General features: G+C 37.5%; 1 protein-coding gene across 15 annotated transcripts in view; it reads right to left on the reverse strand.

Annotated features, from left to right (window-relative positions):
* The window catches only part of LOC138701955 (uncharacterized), a 920,371-nt gene that overhangs the window by 119,911 nt on the left and 784,894 nt on the right, over positions 1–15,566 (reverse strand). For 14 of the 15 annotated variants that reach the window (XM_069829333.1, XM_069829340.1, XM_069829339.1 and 11 more), the window contains one exon: positions 1,528–1,587. The exons of the other annotated variant lie outside the window; for it this stretch is intronic. In XM_069829333.1, coding sequence (XP_069685434.1) covers positions 1,528–1,587 — 60 coding nt within the window. The remainder of the gene's footprint in view (positions 1–1,527; positions 1,588–15,566) is intronic. 15 annotated transcript variants of the gene reach the window in all.

Below are 15,566 nucleotides of genomic sequence, written 5' to 3' on the forward strand. Positions count from 1 at the left end.
AATAAAACGGTACGAAAGGACGTATTTCAACCAATCATGGCTGCTTATCGCACAATTTTATCGCGTCCCTACCATTTGTTTAATTTTATCGCGTCCCTAGCATTTGTTTCTTTGTTTGCCAACATTTGAAACTGCGCTGGTCTGGACGTAAAAAATATATATATATATATATATATATAATTACAAACCACTCCAGTCGATGCACAGCAGTTTCAAATATGACTCGCATTGGCATTCAAGAACAAGAATTAATAAAAATCACTGATCATACCTATGCATCTTCTGAAATCCGATTTACAAATAAATGAAGAGCATCATTCGGAAATCCTGAATAAGTTGAATACCGGTACACCATGTAGGCCTAAATCGAGTTCCACTTCTATTACGCACACGTCCAGTATAACATCAATTGAACCACCAACCACATTCAAATTTGAAAATTGTACATTCAATAATTATTCCTTTTAAAATTATTCATTCGGAAATCTTGAATAAGTTGAATACACCATGTAGGCCTAAATCAACGAGTTCCACTTCTATTACGCACACGTCCAATATAACATCAATTGAACCACCAACCACATTCAAATTTGAAAATTGTACATTCAATAATTATTCCTTTTAAAATTATTCATGTTTATTTTTTATGTCATCGTCGTTAATTAAAACTTTTCTAACACTTGTGTATATTAGTTAGGTTATGTTATAGCTTCTGCTATATGATATTATGGATAGTCACGTATCAGAGATTGTTTAATATTAAGATCTATTGAAAATCATCTGTCAAGTGACGTTGATTACTGGGATTCGGATAATTGAAGTGGAATGTTGTATTTTAATAAAAATGAAACGGAATCAACAAAGCCTTCTTGACTAGTAACATTGCCATCGTGTATCGAAAACTTCTCGACGAAAGGGCATTGCTCACTACTGCCATCTAGCATGCATCTAGCGTAATATTTGTAATGTTGAGATGGTACAATAATACATTTGAAGACAGTTGTATTTTCGTAAGTCAATTAATATTTTATTGTATTGGAGTACTTCGTTACTTCTAATCTTTATATACTTTCTTCTAATCGTGTAATAGTCAAATCCCACTCGAGTTTTGATTTTCTCTAGATAAATCAAAACGTCTAGTGAGATTACTGTTGATAAATTAAAATAATATATAACATAATGATAATAACACAATATATACAATAACACAACAAATAATATATACCTAAATAACTACGAATTACTAAGTTACATTTCACGTTAGTAAGGGAGTGAAGCAAGCACCCAAATCACCTCGATATGTTTATTTTATGCCACAAAGTAGTGAAGTTAGTATGAAAGCAGTGTTATGATGGTTAGTCATGGGACTCTGCCTGCTTAGCAACACATGGTTAAAAATTATTATAAAAATGATGGTAGATACTGCGCAAGTATCTTGAAAAGTTTCCAGGACTGTGACAAAAAATTAGCTTGTTAGTGCTGCTTCTAAGCTATGGTTAAAGCAAGCGATGTGAAAAATTGTCATACCTGGGGGAACCCGTTCTCTGGGGCTGTGACCTCTTGGGGGGACTGGTCCGAACACAGGCTCTACACGTGGGGGAGGAAGGTCAAAAAACGAAAATTAAGAAGTGGGGAAAACAAAATACATAATCAGAAAGCATCTAATTTCTTTTGAAAACATTAGTCATAGTTAACTTCTAGGAAATATTTATTTCCTAATGAAAGTGAAAATAAATGTGTTTCTCAACTCGCATTTATGGAATTTAAAAGAAATTAAGACAAAAATGAATATATAATGATATCTCATTAGTACAAAAATTGTTTAAAGTAATATATATATATATATATATATATATATATATATATATATATATATATATATATATACTAGAATTTGCTTCAATTTTCGTACACGCAACACTAATTCCAAAACTGAATTTTTAGGAATATCACACTCGTAGCATAAGTAAAATTTTAAATATTTTCCAATTTAAACAATCATGTACCGCACATTACGTTCACCCAATCTAATACAATAATGCTTTTCACAGCTAATTAAAAACGTGCCCTCTAAGTGGTATAATAATGAATTCCTTAAATTTTAAATATTGCCCGCATTCCTTTCATTTGTTGCGTAATTCACAATTTATTCATAACGATACAAAATACGAGTTACTTCAGAATTATGCTTTAGATTTTGTTGAGAAACTGAACAGCATTTGAAAAAGAAAATAGTGTATATTAGTCACTGTGGTAACAAAAAAGAGATATATTGCTTTTTCTACAACATGGTAGTCGTTAATGATACAGTACAATACACAATAAAATTATAAACTACTGTCAGTAAGTATTAGCCATTACTACACTTAACAATGTTCATCACGTAACACTAAATTTGACAGTTCTCTGAAAATCCTGAAAGAAAAGCTTAAATTGAAAAGACTTTGATCTATTGTGTCATTTTTAATTTATCTAACTAAAGTGCGTATTCATATCATAACCTTAATATTTATTAGTGCAGATGATTCTTCTTAACATTCCAAAAACATTATTAGGACCTTTAAAAAGTTAAAAAAGAAACAGGAAGACAAAAAACAGCTTTACTAGGTGACTACGTCAGATGTAATATTTTACATCTTGATTACACAACTTTTAACACTGTATCACTTCGGAATATGTATGATAAGACATTGTTGTGTTAAATTCTAACGTACCTTGTTTACATGTTTAGACCTATTTATGGGTCATCCTCAGAATTGGCCGTTGTTGGTCTTGGTGCCTCTTGTTTTGTTTCCTGTGAGGGTGTGTTCGTGTGGTGTAATGTAGAGTCAAAGAGTCTCAAAACACAACTCAATTTCAGAACACACACACTCTTCGACTCTACATTACACCACACGAACACACCCTCACAGGAAACAAAACAAGAGGCGCCAAGACGAACAACGACCAGTTCTGAGGATGACCCATAAAAGGTCGAAACATGTAAACAAGGTACGTTAGAATTTAACACAAGAAAGTCTTATCATACATATTCCGATGTAATATTTTATCACAAGTTTATAATATAAAATCAACAAGATATCTAAATTTTTTTTGTCAAAATGTTCTTACAACAATTTTTTCTACAGATGTTTTTAAAACTTTAAAATGAATCTTACTATAATTTCAAATTTGTCTAACTTCACAGGTAGAATAATTGACGTAGTCGCCCATATACGGTATTTCTACTTTATATGGACTGTATATATTTGGTTCCTGTGCTGGAAATAAAATAAAATGGTGCGAATAAAGAATTTCATTTTATAAAATACGAGTAGGTACACCAATATCAAGATTACAAAAAGAAAAAATAATAATTCTTCCGCAATTAACAAAAAGAGTTGCAATACTGATAGTTCATTCTTCTAGTAATTTACTCTAAACTGATTTCTGCGTATAATCTTACACGAGTAAATTTCCAAACAAAGTGTCTCTAGTGTTCTCCATCGTTATTTCCAAAATAATTATGTCTATGCTAACAATACACTTACATAACAATACAGAATATAAAAATGCTTTATCAATGTACCACATTACGAGTAACTCATCATACTATACCGTTGTACACATAAAAACTCAATCTTCTCAATATCAAAGTAGGTAACTTAAACGATGTAAACTGAATTCCAAGATCAAAGAAGAATAAAATGCTTCAGACATTCAAAAAGCAGAAAAAAATATGATGAGGGGATGCACTGTTACTCTTCTACTGAATTCTAAACGTAATGCAACAAGGTTATTTGCAGACATAAAAGAACATGCATTTAGTTTACAAAACACAGAATAGATGAAAGTCATAAACATATAACACAAAGAAACATCAAACACTTGGCATTGGATATGTAATGGCAGAGGCAAACTATTAATATTATGTACGAGTATAAATGACAAGAACTGTTTTCATAGCTTCTTCTACCATAAGCATAACTACCAATTGAGAAATTTAAGCTTCAAATGTTGAGGTTAATTTTCCTCACTTTAAATCAGTAAAAAAAAAAAAGGTACAGGAATAATTCTTTGAAAGCGATGTGGCTCTTTCATCCAAAGCTCCTTTCCATAACTTATACTAAGCTACCGGTAAGTATATTTGTTGTTTCCAATAACATTATGCACAACATAAAATGTCCAATCCTTTTCACGGCTATTCAATGCATTTTTGGTCTAAATGGTCCTTGTTCATAACTGTGCTAGAGTAATAAATAATTAGTACGTCTACAAGTGTAATATCACAAGCATTTATCATTCTATTAGCTACTGGAAGAAATAATGGTATGTACCGTACCAAACAAAATACATATCAGTTCTTCCGACATAAATATAATCGCCACATGAGAGACTTGTGCATAGGGAACGATATTAATTTAAAAAGATTTATTATAATAAAATACTACCAATTTAACAACAGCATCCAGGGTTGCCAGACGTCCTAGGATTGTTCTAGATTTTAATAGTGTGTCCTGTGTTCTGGATTGAGTTACATTTGTCCCAGAATGACAAAAAAATTGAAAAGATACAATTCTTTGCTCATTTCTGTAAAATTATCTTTAAAATTCGTTATTCATTTTTCAAGATCATGTCCAACCTATGTTTAACGTCATCTTCAACACCACCTGGGGTCTCCTATCGAAACGTATTGAAATAAAAACAGTACCGGTATTAGGTATTATACAGTATCTTTAATCTTTACTCTTTTTGGAAGTTGATTTATTATTGACAGAAATTAAACACTGTTCTATACATATTTTCTGTATAGATCAGGCTATAATATGGCATTATTTTTCCAGAGTTTATCAAGAATTCAAAGGAAATTTCATAATCTAGCAAAAATGTAATAAAATTAAAAGTTTAGGCCTTATAAAATTGGTTGAAATACATAAAATGAATAAAATCAGTTGTATTACAAATTGAATTAATCCAAATGTGTAATCACGTTAAGGTATGCAGCATTATCACCTGTCCTGAATTCCTGACGAGAAAATCTGGCAACCCTGATAGTATCTGGCGTCGTAATATTCCCAGTAAAGCAAAGTGAAAGACAGGCTATCATAAAAAGGGCTTTTGAATTTCTAATACTAGTACTTCTTAACCTAATTCAGGCAGTTTTCTTTTTTCTACACTTTTCATGTATTATGAAATTGATATTCTGTGTGAGATGAAGAAGAAGAAATTCGAATGTCTCCTTGTTTATGAGTTAATGGGCTTCAAAAATGGCTGCAGGTAGAGCTTTGTGATACCTGGTTTTGAAACGTCTCTTCATTGTAATGCATGACTGCGTTTCATGAAACTATGGGCAATACTGCAAGCATTATGTATCAATACCGGTATAGGTCTCCATGACAATTAACTAGCTGGTCATGTATAATAGACTACCGCATATTCTGCTATTCTAGTTTTATGGCTAGTATGGTGAAATGAGTAGCATCTATGGTTTAAAAATGAAATTTGAAGAAACTGAGAAACTTTCGAAATATGTTCGAGGAAAATCTGACTCCTATTTTGAAAATTATTATAGATTACTTTTTGGTAATTGATTTAAAACAGCCTTGTATTTATGCAGAATTAAGATACGTTTCTTCATTATTGAAGCTTTGAAATAAAACTGGGAATGAAATAAATAAATTTAGTACAGTAATTATTGTAAACTAATATCGAATCGAAAGGGAGGATTTTTCCAAAGCATACAAAATTTCACTTCCCAAAATATTCTTGATGTAACTTCCAAATATATAATCTTCTCGGATATCATCCAATTCATTCTTTAGGCTTTATTTTTAACCCTTGTCCATTCACGTGGTGTTTTACATCTCAGCTACTAAGCATGGCACAGCCAGCAATGCTTGTACTTGTATAAAATATTACCTTATAGAAAGTGCTGGAAATATTATCCCCTCTCTACATTTTCGCTCGTGTTTTTTTGTTTTACACTAAACCAGTACATTCAAATTTTTGCACAGTATCGTGAATTGCAGTTCTGGAAGGAAGTAATTGATCAGGAAATGGCTAAATAAATTCTGCATGACGAGTTGATTCATATTTAAATAACGTTTACACAGAAAAAAAGCGTTGCTCTAGAGTCAACTGTCTAACCATTTCCGCAAATGAATGTATACTGCCGTGAGATCGTTAAGAAACAGGTTCATACTTGAATTGTTGGGTAACGAGAGAGGAAGAGAAGTTGAACTATGAGAATGACATGCACAGTAGCCAAGACATAAAACATGGCGTGAGCAGACAAGATGTAGGAAAGCCCTGTACTATCCTCTTCAGAAACAAAAAACAAAAGCCTATGCTATTTAGAAATAATACATGATTACTTCCTAACACCTCAAAATGCTTAGAAACCAACCTAAGGTATGATAACTTTAGGAGAATGTATGTATTTTTCTCAAATATAAACATTCAATAATCTAAAATCTATGAAAATAGCTTACTACTAAAATGATACTTATATCTTAGCACCTTTAAAAGTGACGGTAGGCCGCGAAGACAATGGCAGATTAGTAGTAGGACAATGACGCCACCACCAGTTGGATCCTGAATTCCAAGGTCGAGACCGTTGGCCAGTACTGGAAGCATTATCGACTGGCTGGTAGCGATACAATGGGCGATGGATACTTGGATCGAATGCCTGATTTGCAAACACATCTCTTCCTGGGATGATGGCACTGGTAGCAACTGTTGTTGGAGACGCCTGACGCTGCTGAAGAGGCTGCTGGGGTTTCAAGATAGACAGGGGCTGCCTACGAGATCGTGTGGGGGAGTAGGACGATGGTCTGGGACGTGACTCCATGGTCGATTGTCTTGAGTGACTGGGAACTGGAGGTGCGGGCCTCAATTCCGGCGATGAGAGAGATCTGCTGTTAGGTTGGGTGTCGGGGTATCTGTGCGCAACCCAATGGCACCCTAAATAAGGTGCAATGTCCCTTAGTTCTCGGACATCGGGAGTTGACGTGAACATTTGCCCCATTAGAGATAACTGAGACTCAAACTTTTCTCTGATTCGCTGAACTTCGCCAGTGTGGTAATGCATGAAGGCTTCATCATCCAGTACAGCACCTTGTCGCTGAGGAGAAGCGGCAGACGTGTGGCGCTGCAGAGATGCCGTCTTACTTATCACGTTTATATGGGGCATGAACCTATCATCTGCTCGCAGTGGGATCCTCATCACGGGGGATAATGCCCTTGCCTTTCGTCCACGACTTCTGCCCCTGCAACAAGTCTCATATCGTCGTCGGAGCCAGCGGACATCGCCAATTTCCTGTCTTCTAACCACAACTCTATTTTGATCAGTTCCATATCGTGCTAGAAAGTCACGTGCGATCTCTGGATCGCTGCGATGTCTCTTCAGTACAACCTGCCTTTTTCGCTTGTCATTTTCGCCTGTTGTAAAGCAATACAAATCTTCCAAACTCTCGAATTTGTCACGAAGTCTTCTGACGTCTCCACGTTTAACCATCTGAAGGTATGCCCGCCAATATTTCGTGGGATCGGGAGAAGCACTTCTGGAACGGTGGCGAAAAAGACTTTCTGTGCTGCTACTACTGTAATAACCTCTGTGTGGACTAACACTTCCTTGTCGACTGTGACTAAGCTCTGCTTCTTGTCGTTTGCGAGAGTCACTAGGCACTGACCTCGGTGGGGACAGAGACTCTTGTCTCCTTCGTGTCACAAGTGGTACGGTTGCATACCTCAAACGGCTCTGTTCTCCAAACAGCTCCTTGAGATCTGCATATGACTGAGATGGGCGGAGCTTCACTGGAGATGGTGGGATCGCTGGAACTATTTCTCTTGATTTTGGCACTGCTACTGCAGTAGAAAATGAACCTGGAGCACTTTTGGCACGACTACTGTGTGTCAAAACTGGATGGCGTGGTGGTCTGATGTCACTAGCACTTCGACATACCCTTTCTCCTGTTTTGGTATGATCTTCGATTGCCTTGTCGGATGTAGTTACCTGTTTCCTTTCAAAGTATTCAACTTTTTGGAGAACATCATCTTTACTGCTACCGCGATGAATGACAGTTCTTGTGGAAGCATCAGAACTAGCACTCTCAGTTTCACTTGCTGATGTTGTCCTCACTAGTCTCGCTAATACACCATTCTCGACATTTCTGTGCATCCCTGAAGTGATTGCTTTGCTTGTCGAAGGTTTAGCATTGGCCCATTCTTCCACAACTTTCTGTACTTCATGGTTCTGACTTTGAGATCCGTCTGATGGCGTCAGGACTAGGAGAAAGTCATTCTTTCTTGATGTTGAAGCATGACGATCAGAAGTGTCTTCTTCTGACATTTCCAAGGAGTAACATGTTCTTGGTGAAATTGTTTCGGACAACACTGGACTTGAAGTCGTCGGACTAGGTGTCTTCCCTCTGCCTTTGGCTGCCGCAGCAGCAATGGCACCTCTCGTTTCTCTAGCTCTCACTACCGGCACCGAGGTCTTCTTTTGCTTGCGAGTTACACGATCCAAAACTTCTTGACTCAGAGTCATGGACAAACGTTTCTTCTCAGATTCAGACAATGGTTTTGCTTGTGGCGCACGATCTGAGTGAGATCTAAAGACTTCTGACTTTGATTTGCTTCCGTTTTTCTTCCAGTGAGGCAATGAACTGATTGAATCTGCTTTCATGCTTTCAGTACGTCGAGCCTCCCTGCGGCGCACCAAAGGTGAATATAATTGGTCCCGAGTTAGAAGTGAGTTACATCGTACATGAAGTGTGTCTTTCCCGTCACTGTCTTTAGTCCCACGCGATCTGAATGAGTCTCCTTTTTCTGGTGGCACAGATATTTCGTAATCTTCACGTGACATTAATTTGTCACGTTTTAGATTCGATACTGAACTGTAAATTTCACTCAGCTGAGTTTTCAAAGCATTTACTTGGTCCATCGAGAGACTACTCCATAGACGACTGCCAATTCCGTACCTTCCAGCTGCATGTCTGCTCAAACTTCTTGAACTACCATGAATTCTGCTATCAAGTCTGTCTCCTATAACAGGCCTTCCTCTCCGAGAACTCGTTACTGCTGCCAGGCAATTCGCAAGGTTGAGTACAGACGAACCCCGCCATAGAGGTTTATACACATCTTTCTTGGCATCAAGCTCTTTCCTTCTCGTTGCTTCCAAATCTGTCTCCTCAACATTTAACTTACCAAAATGGTGTTTCAAATTCTCAACAGATTTCTCTTTACAGCGAAGTCCTCGGTCTCGCTCCCCTTTCCAACGTAGAGTTTCAGCGTCTTTAGGCTGAAACAGTAAATCTTTCTCTTTTTGATCTTCTCTTAATTTCTTATAAAGTACTTTCATTTCTTCTTCAGCTTTCTCTTTGGTCCTCAACTGTTTCCAACGGTCATAGTCGATGACTTCTTCGCCTTTGAGACGTGGACGAAGATCGCCTGTTGATGTAGTTCGTTCCAACTGGCCAAGGCGCTCAAGACTCGAATAGAACTTATGCAGTTCTCGAAATCTTTCTGACTTCTTTGTAGAATGCATCAGCTCCATGACGTACGACTGATATTCGCTGTGGTCAGTAATGTGAGACAAATTCAAGGAGCTTGTGCTCTGTGCTTGGAGTGGCGGAGATATTCTCACTTCCCTCCTTCGGCCTAGTTTCTCGTCATCAGCATCCCCTGCACTTCTAGCACGGATTCCTTTCCTCTTCGGACCGGCAATGCTCTCCACTGTTTTAACAGTCTGTGATCGCGCTCCCCTAATCCGCCTACATGCGGCAGATCTTGTTGGAGAAGGCGACAAAGATGGTGAATGACCTCGTACTGGTAAGGACTCAGTTTCTTGTCGTGTATCAGCACGGGATGAGTGGCTTCTTTCTGAGCACGGCGATAAAAGAGGCGGTTCACTGGAGCTCCTGACCTTGGAGGATTCTCGTCCTTCACTCTCAGGGGTCCTGCTGCGTGATGGGCCCAAAGAGTAAAACATTCCTGCCTGTCCCTCGTGTCTTGAACCATCTCCTTTGAATCGTGAAACATGCGACCGTACTGGAAGTGTTACGCTTCGATACGATGGACTAGGAGATCTCGAAGACAGACTCAGTTCGCGGTCCAAGCTTCGAAACTTGGAATCAGACACAGGTCTTTTCTGAGCTAGATATACATTCAGCAGACCGAGGGTTGACTCCGTCCTGTGGGGCGCTTTCCCAGTGAAATGCTCGTGGAAACGTCTCGCTTTCTCCAAAACTGATGAAGATCTGTATAGACTACTTCCTGTAGACATTGTTGGAGACGGTATATCCCTCAAAAGGAGATTCTGAAAGAAAGTTTCACTGTGCAATGGACCTAAATTCTGGTGCGGATTCCATTGTTGAGCACTGACGTCCAATAAGCTATCACTCTGTGTAGATATTTGTAAGGAAGTTGGTACGGTCGTGAGATCAGTCACTGTTTCAATTCTCGGCATTGAACCAGGCTTCCTTTCTAGCTTATTTTTTCGTTTCTCTTCGCCGTTAATTTTCATTTTCCCACCTGACATCAACTTGGTTGAAATTCCGTTCTTTTTAGAAGTTTGGGTTCGTCTGGACTCACCATTCACATCCAACTTAGATTTCTTTAATTTCTTCTTATTCCCTTCTTTGTCGTCTTTCTCTGGAGCTTTACTCGGACTCTGACTTCCCATAGATCTCACTTTTGGCACAGACAGGGGCGTTTTGGCATTTGAAGCAACTGACTTTTCTTTGGTACGCTTCTTGGCATCTGCTGAAGCACATTTCCTTATTCTTCTAGTCCCATCATCTAGTGTTACATCTATCGACGTTGGTGTAGCAGTTCTCGAGGATCTTGACGTCCTAGGGGAGTCGGTGATCATACATTCTCTGCTCGTGCTTCTACTGGTCCTCTTCACCGGACTGGTAGAAGGACTTGGCACCATTGCAAGTCTTAACTTAGATGTAGATGGGGATGATGAGGGAGAACGGTGACAAGGGGAGCCTGCTCTTATGATCTGTTTAGAAGACAAGCTTCCCTTGAGAGCTCCAAAAGTATGTACAGGAGAAGAAGCTGGAGACTTAGAACACGTAGGGAGTCTATATGTACTAGTGGAAGCTGTGACTGTAGGTGCAGCAACAGAAGAGCTTGATGCTGTTTTAGGCTGCAGTAATTCACGCCCTTTCGCGGAAATTGCAACAGTCACACGAAGTGATTTGTCTTCAGGATGGAAATGACGGCCTGCATTGCGTGCAGAGGAGTAAAGAGTTGTTGAACTCCGCACGACAGTTCCTGGAGGAAGGGATTTCGACCCAAGTCTTTCCCTGATATCCTTCTCCTTTTGTTTCTGTAAAATCTTCCTGACCTCCAATGGTGCTGCCAAATCGGGAGACCTACTCAATCTCCTACATGTTTCCTCCTGCTGGGCTCTTCTTGATCTGAGATCTGATGCAGTTGCTTCAGTTTTTCGTTTACTTGCTACAGTTTCTTCAGGAGCTGATCTACTTCGATATGCAGTAGATGGACTATGCAGAGTGCTTTTTGTTCTACTTCCAACTGGACTTGAAGAAGCTGTTCTTGTCATTCTGATAGCTCTATCGCTCTTAACGCCATCTCTAGTGCTCATGCCCAGCTTATGACTTAAGCGATCTCTCAAGAAACTAACATTCGTGTCCCTGGCAAAACATGCCTCGTGTCTGGCACGAATTGGACTCGTATGAGTCTGTGAAGGCGGTTTCATCTTTGTCCAAAGGCGCAGAGTGGAACTGTGATGAGAGGACTGTCTCTTAGGAGGAGATGGGGGAGGAGGTTGTGTAGGTGGTTTTCTTGGAGTCACCTGGACAGAGGAGGGTGCTGTGCGTTTATAAGAGGAGAAAACAGGAGGAACTGCGTTGGTATATGTTGTGGTAACGGGGTAACACACTATCTCTCGTAGGGGGGTGATATTCTGTTTATGGACACGAATTCTTGTGAGATGTTGGGAGATGGGGAAGTATTCGATTTCAGAAACATCTGAAGGTAACGGTAGTATGGGATCAGGAGAGGAAAGACACACAACACGAGATTTATGCAACTAGATGATTCACTGAACTAGATTCATTGTTGGTTGGTTACTATAATGTGCAGTGAGTAACTACTGGTGCAAATGCTGAAGTTGTGCTGAAGATCTACATCTCGATTTTCTAAATGAATTATAGAAGAAGGTTAGGATTTGAGTGTTGTGAAGCTGGTGCAATATATATTGGCTATGTACTTTCTTCTACTCATGAGACAGCATGAAGACAGGAAAAAACAACTACATAGTTTTTATGACTATTTTAAAACCATACTGATGATTACCAATGTTAAGATAAAATATTTATGAATTCTCTTTACTGCAATGCTGAGTAAATCTAAAGCCAATCTTTGAAGAATCTAACTTAAAAATGTTATAAGACCAGGTTCTTCTCACACACTGTTGACAATAACGAATGGCAGTGAAATTTGGGACCATCACTTGACTGTTCTGTAGGTATGAATATCTTCGGATTTACTGCCGCACACAGAAGACAATAATTGTAAGACAAGAAAATACAACTGAGACTCTTCACAGTCGATAGCCTATATAGCCTAAATTAGAGACCATCAACTCTTTTTTTTTTTAATATTGGTACACTATTTTTATCTTATATCACAATTTGTTTTCTATAAAGATGTCTTTTTCATCATTTCATCTTATTTAATCTTCCCTTGGCATGTTCAGTCATTTGTATTATTAGTTTATAACTTAAGAGACCCTTCCAATCTGAAACATTGAGCACACTATATTCCCCTCAAGTGTGATGAAAATATTAATTTCAGAACGCATCAAGAGAGTATTAATTAATACGAGGGTTGGGACCTAAGTCATGGCAACTATTTTTTTGTGAAAATTCGAGCGTGGGTGGAAAATGTGAAATATACAGATGAAAGGACAAGAAATGGACGAAATGTACGGACATCTAACAACACGCCAACATTTTGTTCCTCATGTTTATTATGGTCGTTGCCATAACATTACAAAGTTCCTGTGCCAGAATCATTACAGCACACATACCTGTTCTGGCCCTCAAAGTAGCTATCCACCTCGCGACTGTCCGATATGGAAGGGCATTATTCCTAACAGCTTCTACCAACTCTGTGTGGCATTCTCTGACATTTCTCCCATGAAGAATGGCTATTTTGATATACGAGCGTTGTTCAATATGGGTTACATCCATCTTGCATGGCGCTACACTGACAACTGATTTAACATTACTCTCTGTTCTATTACAGACAAGCACAGACCCATCTTGTGTTTTGGACACACACTATGACTGCACGGCTTCCATACGACATATGACATATTGTGATATCAACCCTTACCTTTTAAAAAAAATTGTTGCCATGACTTATTCCCCAACCCTCGAATACGATCAACAGAAGATGTGTGATGTTTATAAATAAGAACTAACACTAAAGAGCAATTAAAATAAACATAGTACAAGTAGTCGTTATTTGTATACCAGTATATTATCTAGATGGCCAGACATACTTAAAATATAGACATTAAAACATAGCTTGAGAAATATGTACGAAGTAAGTACCGGTAATGTGGAAGATTAGATGTTTGTACAAAAATGTAGCAGCCAATCCGTTAATAGTCCATAATTTTGGAATTCTTTTTCTCATCCAAGATAATTTACAGCATTACATGTAAGAGTGAACTATTCAATTTACAGCATTACATGTAAGAGTGAACAATTCAAAGACAAAAGACAGTGACTGAAGATTTCAATCCACATCTCTACCAACAAATCTACCTCTCTCTATCAGTAAATTTATGTAACACCTAACAACTACAGTAGTATATCAGGTCTAATGGACAGAATAGGGCAGTTCTACATCAAAACTGAACATGACAGAATACTTTATCCCCATAAAATTAATTAGAATACATTTTAAAGTACTAACTGTAACAGGAAAGAAATGTTTAGAATTTAGAAAAATGAGGATGAAAGTTCATTGTACAGGTATATAGCAAGTTTAGTTATATAGTTACATTTGTGTGTGTGTGTGTGTGTTTCAAAAGTGGTGGTAAAAATTTAGGGAAGAGAAGTAAAAACGAAGAGAACCAAAAAAGTTCCAGTTAACATGAGTCCACAAATTAGCCTTTACAAGACACTGCCTTTTTTTGCTGGTTGGGACCGCCAGTGAACTAAGCGCCTGATATGGTAAAGCGGCAACATTCATGCTTCATACGTATGCTGCACTCTATCCATCCCATTTCCTTCTAAGTGTGAGATGATATGGTGAATGATGGATAGGTAGGAGGACCTGTAGCTAGATCACCAGATTTAAATAATTTGGATTATTGTGTATGGGGTTATGCAAAAAGCCTAGTTTACAGAACAGACATCACTACACCTAAAGAATTGCAGCATCGGATTGTAGATTCCTTCCAGGATTGCTCGAGCACATTCCCGGGTCTTTGCACAGAAGACTAGGCAGATGCATTCAAATGAATGGTCAGCATTTTGAACACCTGCTGTAAAATTCTTCAGTTAACATGTTCATACTGTACTGTACCTTGTTTATCCACAAACTTTACTGTTGTTCAAAGAAAAATGTTTTTCTCGTGTATGTTCAATCACATTTCTGTGATGTTGGAACCAAAATTATGAATTTTACTATCTCGTGGTTGATAAATTAATAAAATTTTTGCTACTTTTGTTGGAATTAGTACTTCGTATTTAGCATGCCTCAACGAGCACAAAATGACATTATCTCGTAAACAGTTAAGTTGCAGACCCACGTTTGATGTAACTTTTTTTGCTTCTCTTTGCTTTTACTTCTCATCCCTAAATTGTTTACAATCATTTTTGAAACACCTTGTACATACCAAAGTAATTTTAATTAAAAATGCTACTCCTCCAAAAAAAGTACAAGAAAAATAGTTCCATGTAAAGTATACGGTGGTTACTTCTTAAGTTTTTATTACATTAGTCAAGACTTGTATTAAGTTTTTTGTTGCTTATGTAATTGCATTTCTCAACAGAATTAAGGAAATATTGCTAATATAAAGAAGAATTACATAATTACAACTCGTATCAAGCACAACCTATTCTTGGCATTATTCTAACATGTGCGCAAGATGCAATATCAAGTGTCTAGTCATATTGCATTCTATAAATTTATAATTACCCTCTTCTGGCCATCAACCCTGTGTAAGTATTGACAGAGTTTGTTCTACTGATGCTGAAAATTCCTTCACCTTACCATGCAGGCAGAGACCATAAAGCCTTACATCAGAAACACAGTAATTCCCTTTTCTTGTTACACTTACAGTACATTCTAACACAACATGTTAAAGTAATTAAACAATATTAATATATTCATTCAAAATTTTTAACATATCATAGAAATGAAGAATTTATCTTCTTAAAATCCTCAGTGAAGTTCAGTTTTGAGCAATAAATGTACACTGCTCTCTTTCCGATATGATTGTTTACATTTATAATATATTAATTTAAGAGTTCTTCACTGTTCATGTTCAATAAATTCTTTAAAAAAATATGTAGCCTATCAGAGATATGAAA

This window comes from Periplaneta americana, chromosome 6 (assembly GCF_040183065.1).
Source record: "Periplaneta americana isolate PAMFEO1 chromosome 6, P.americana_PAMFEO1_priV1, whole genome shotgun sequence".
Lineage (NCBI taxonomy): Eukaryota > Metazoa > Arthropoda > Insecta > Blattodea > Blattidae > Periplaneta > Periplaneta americana.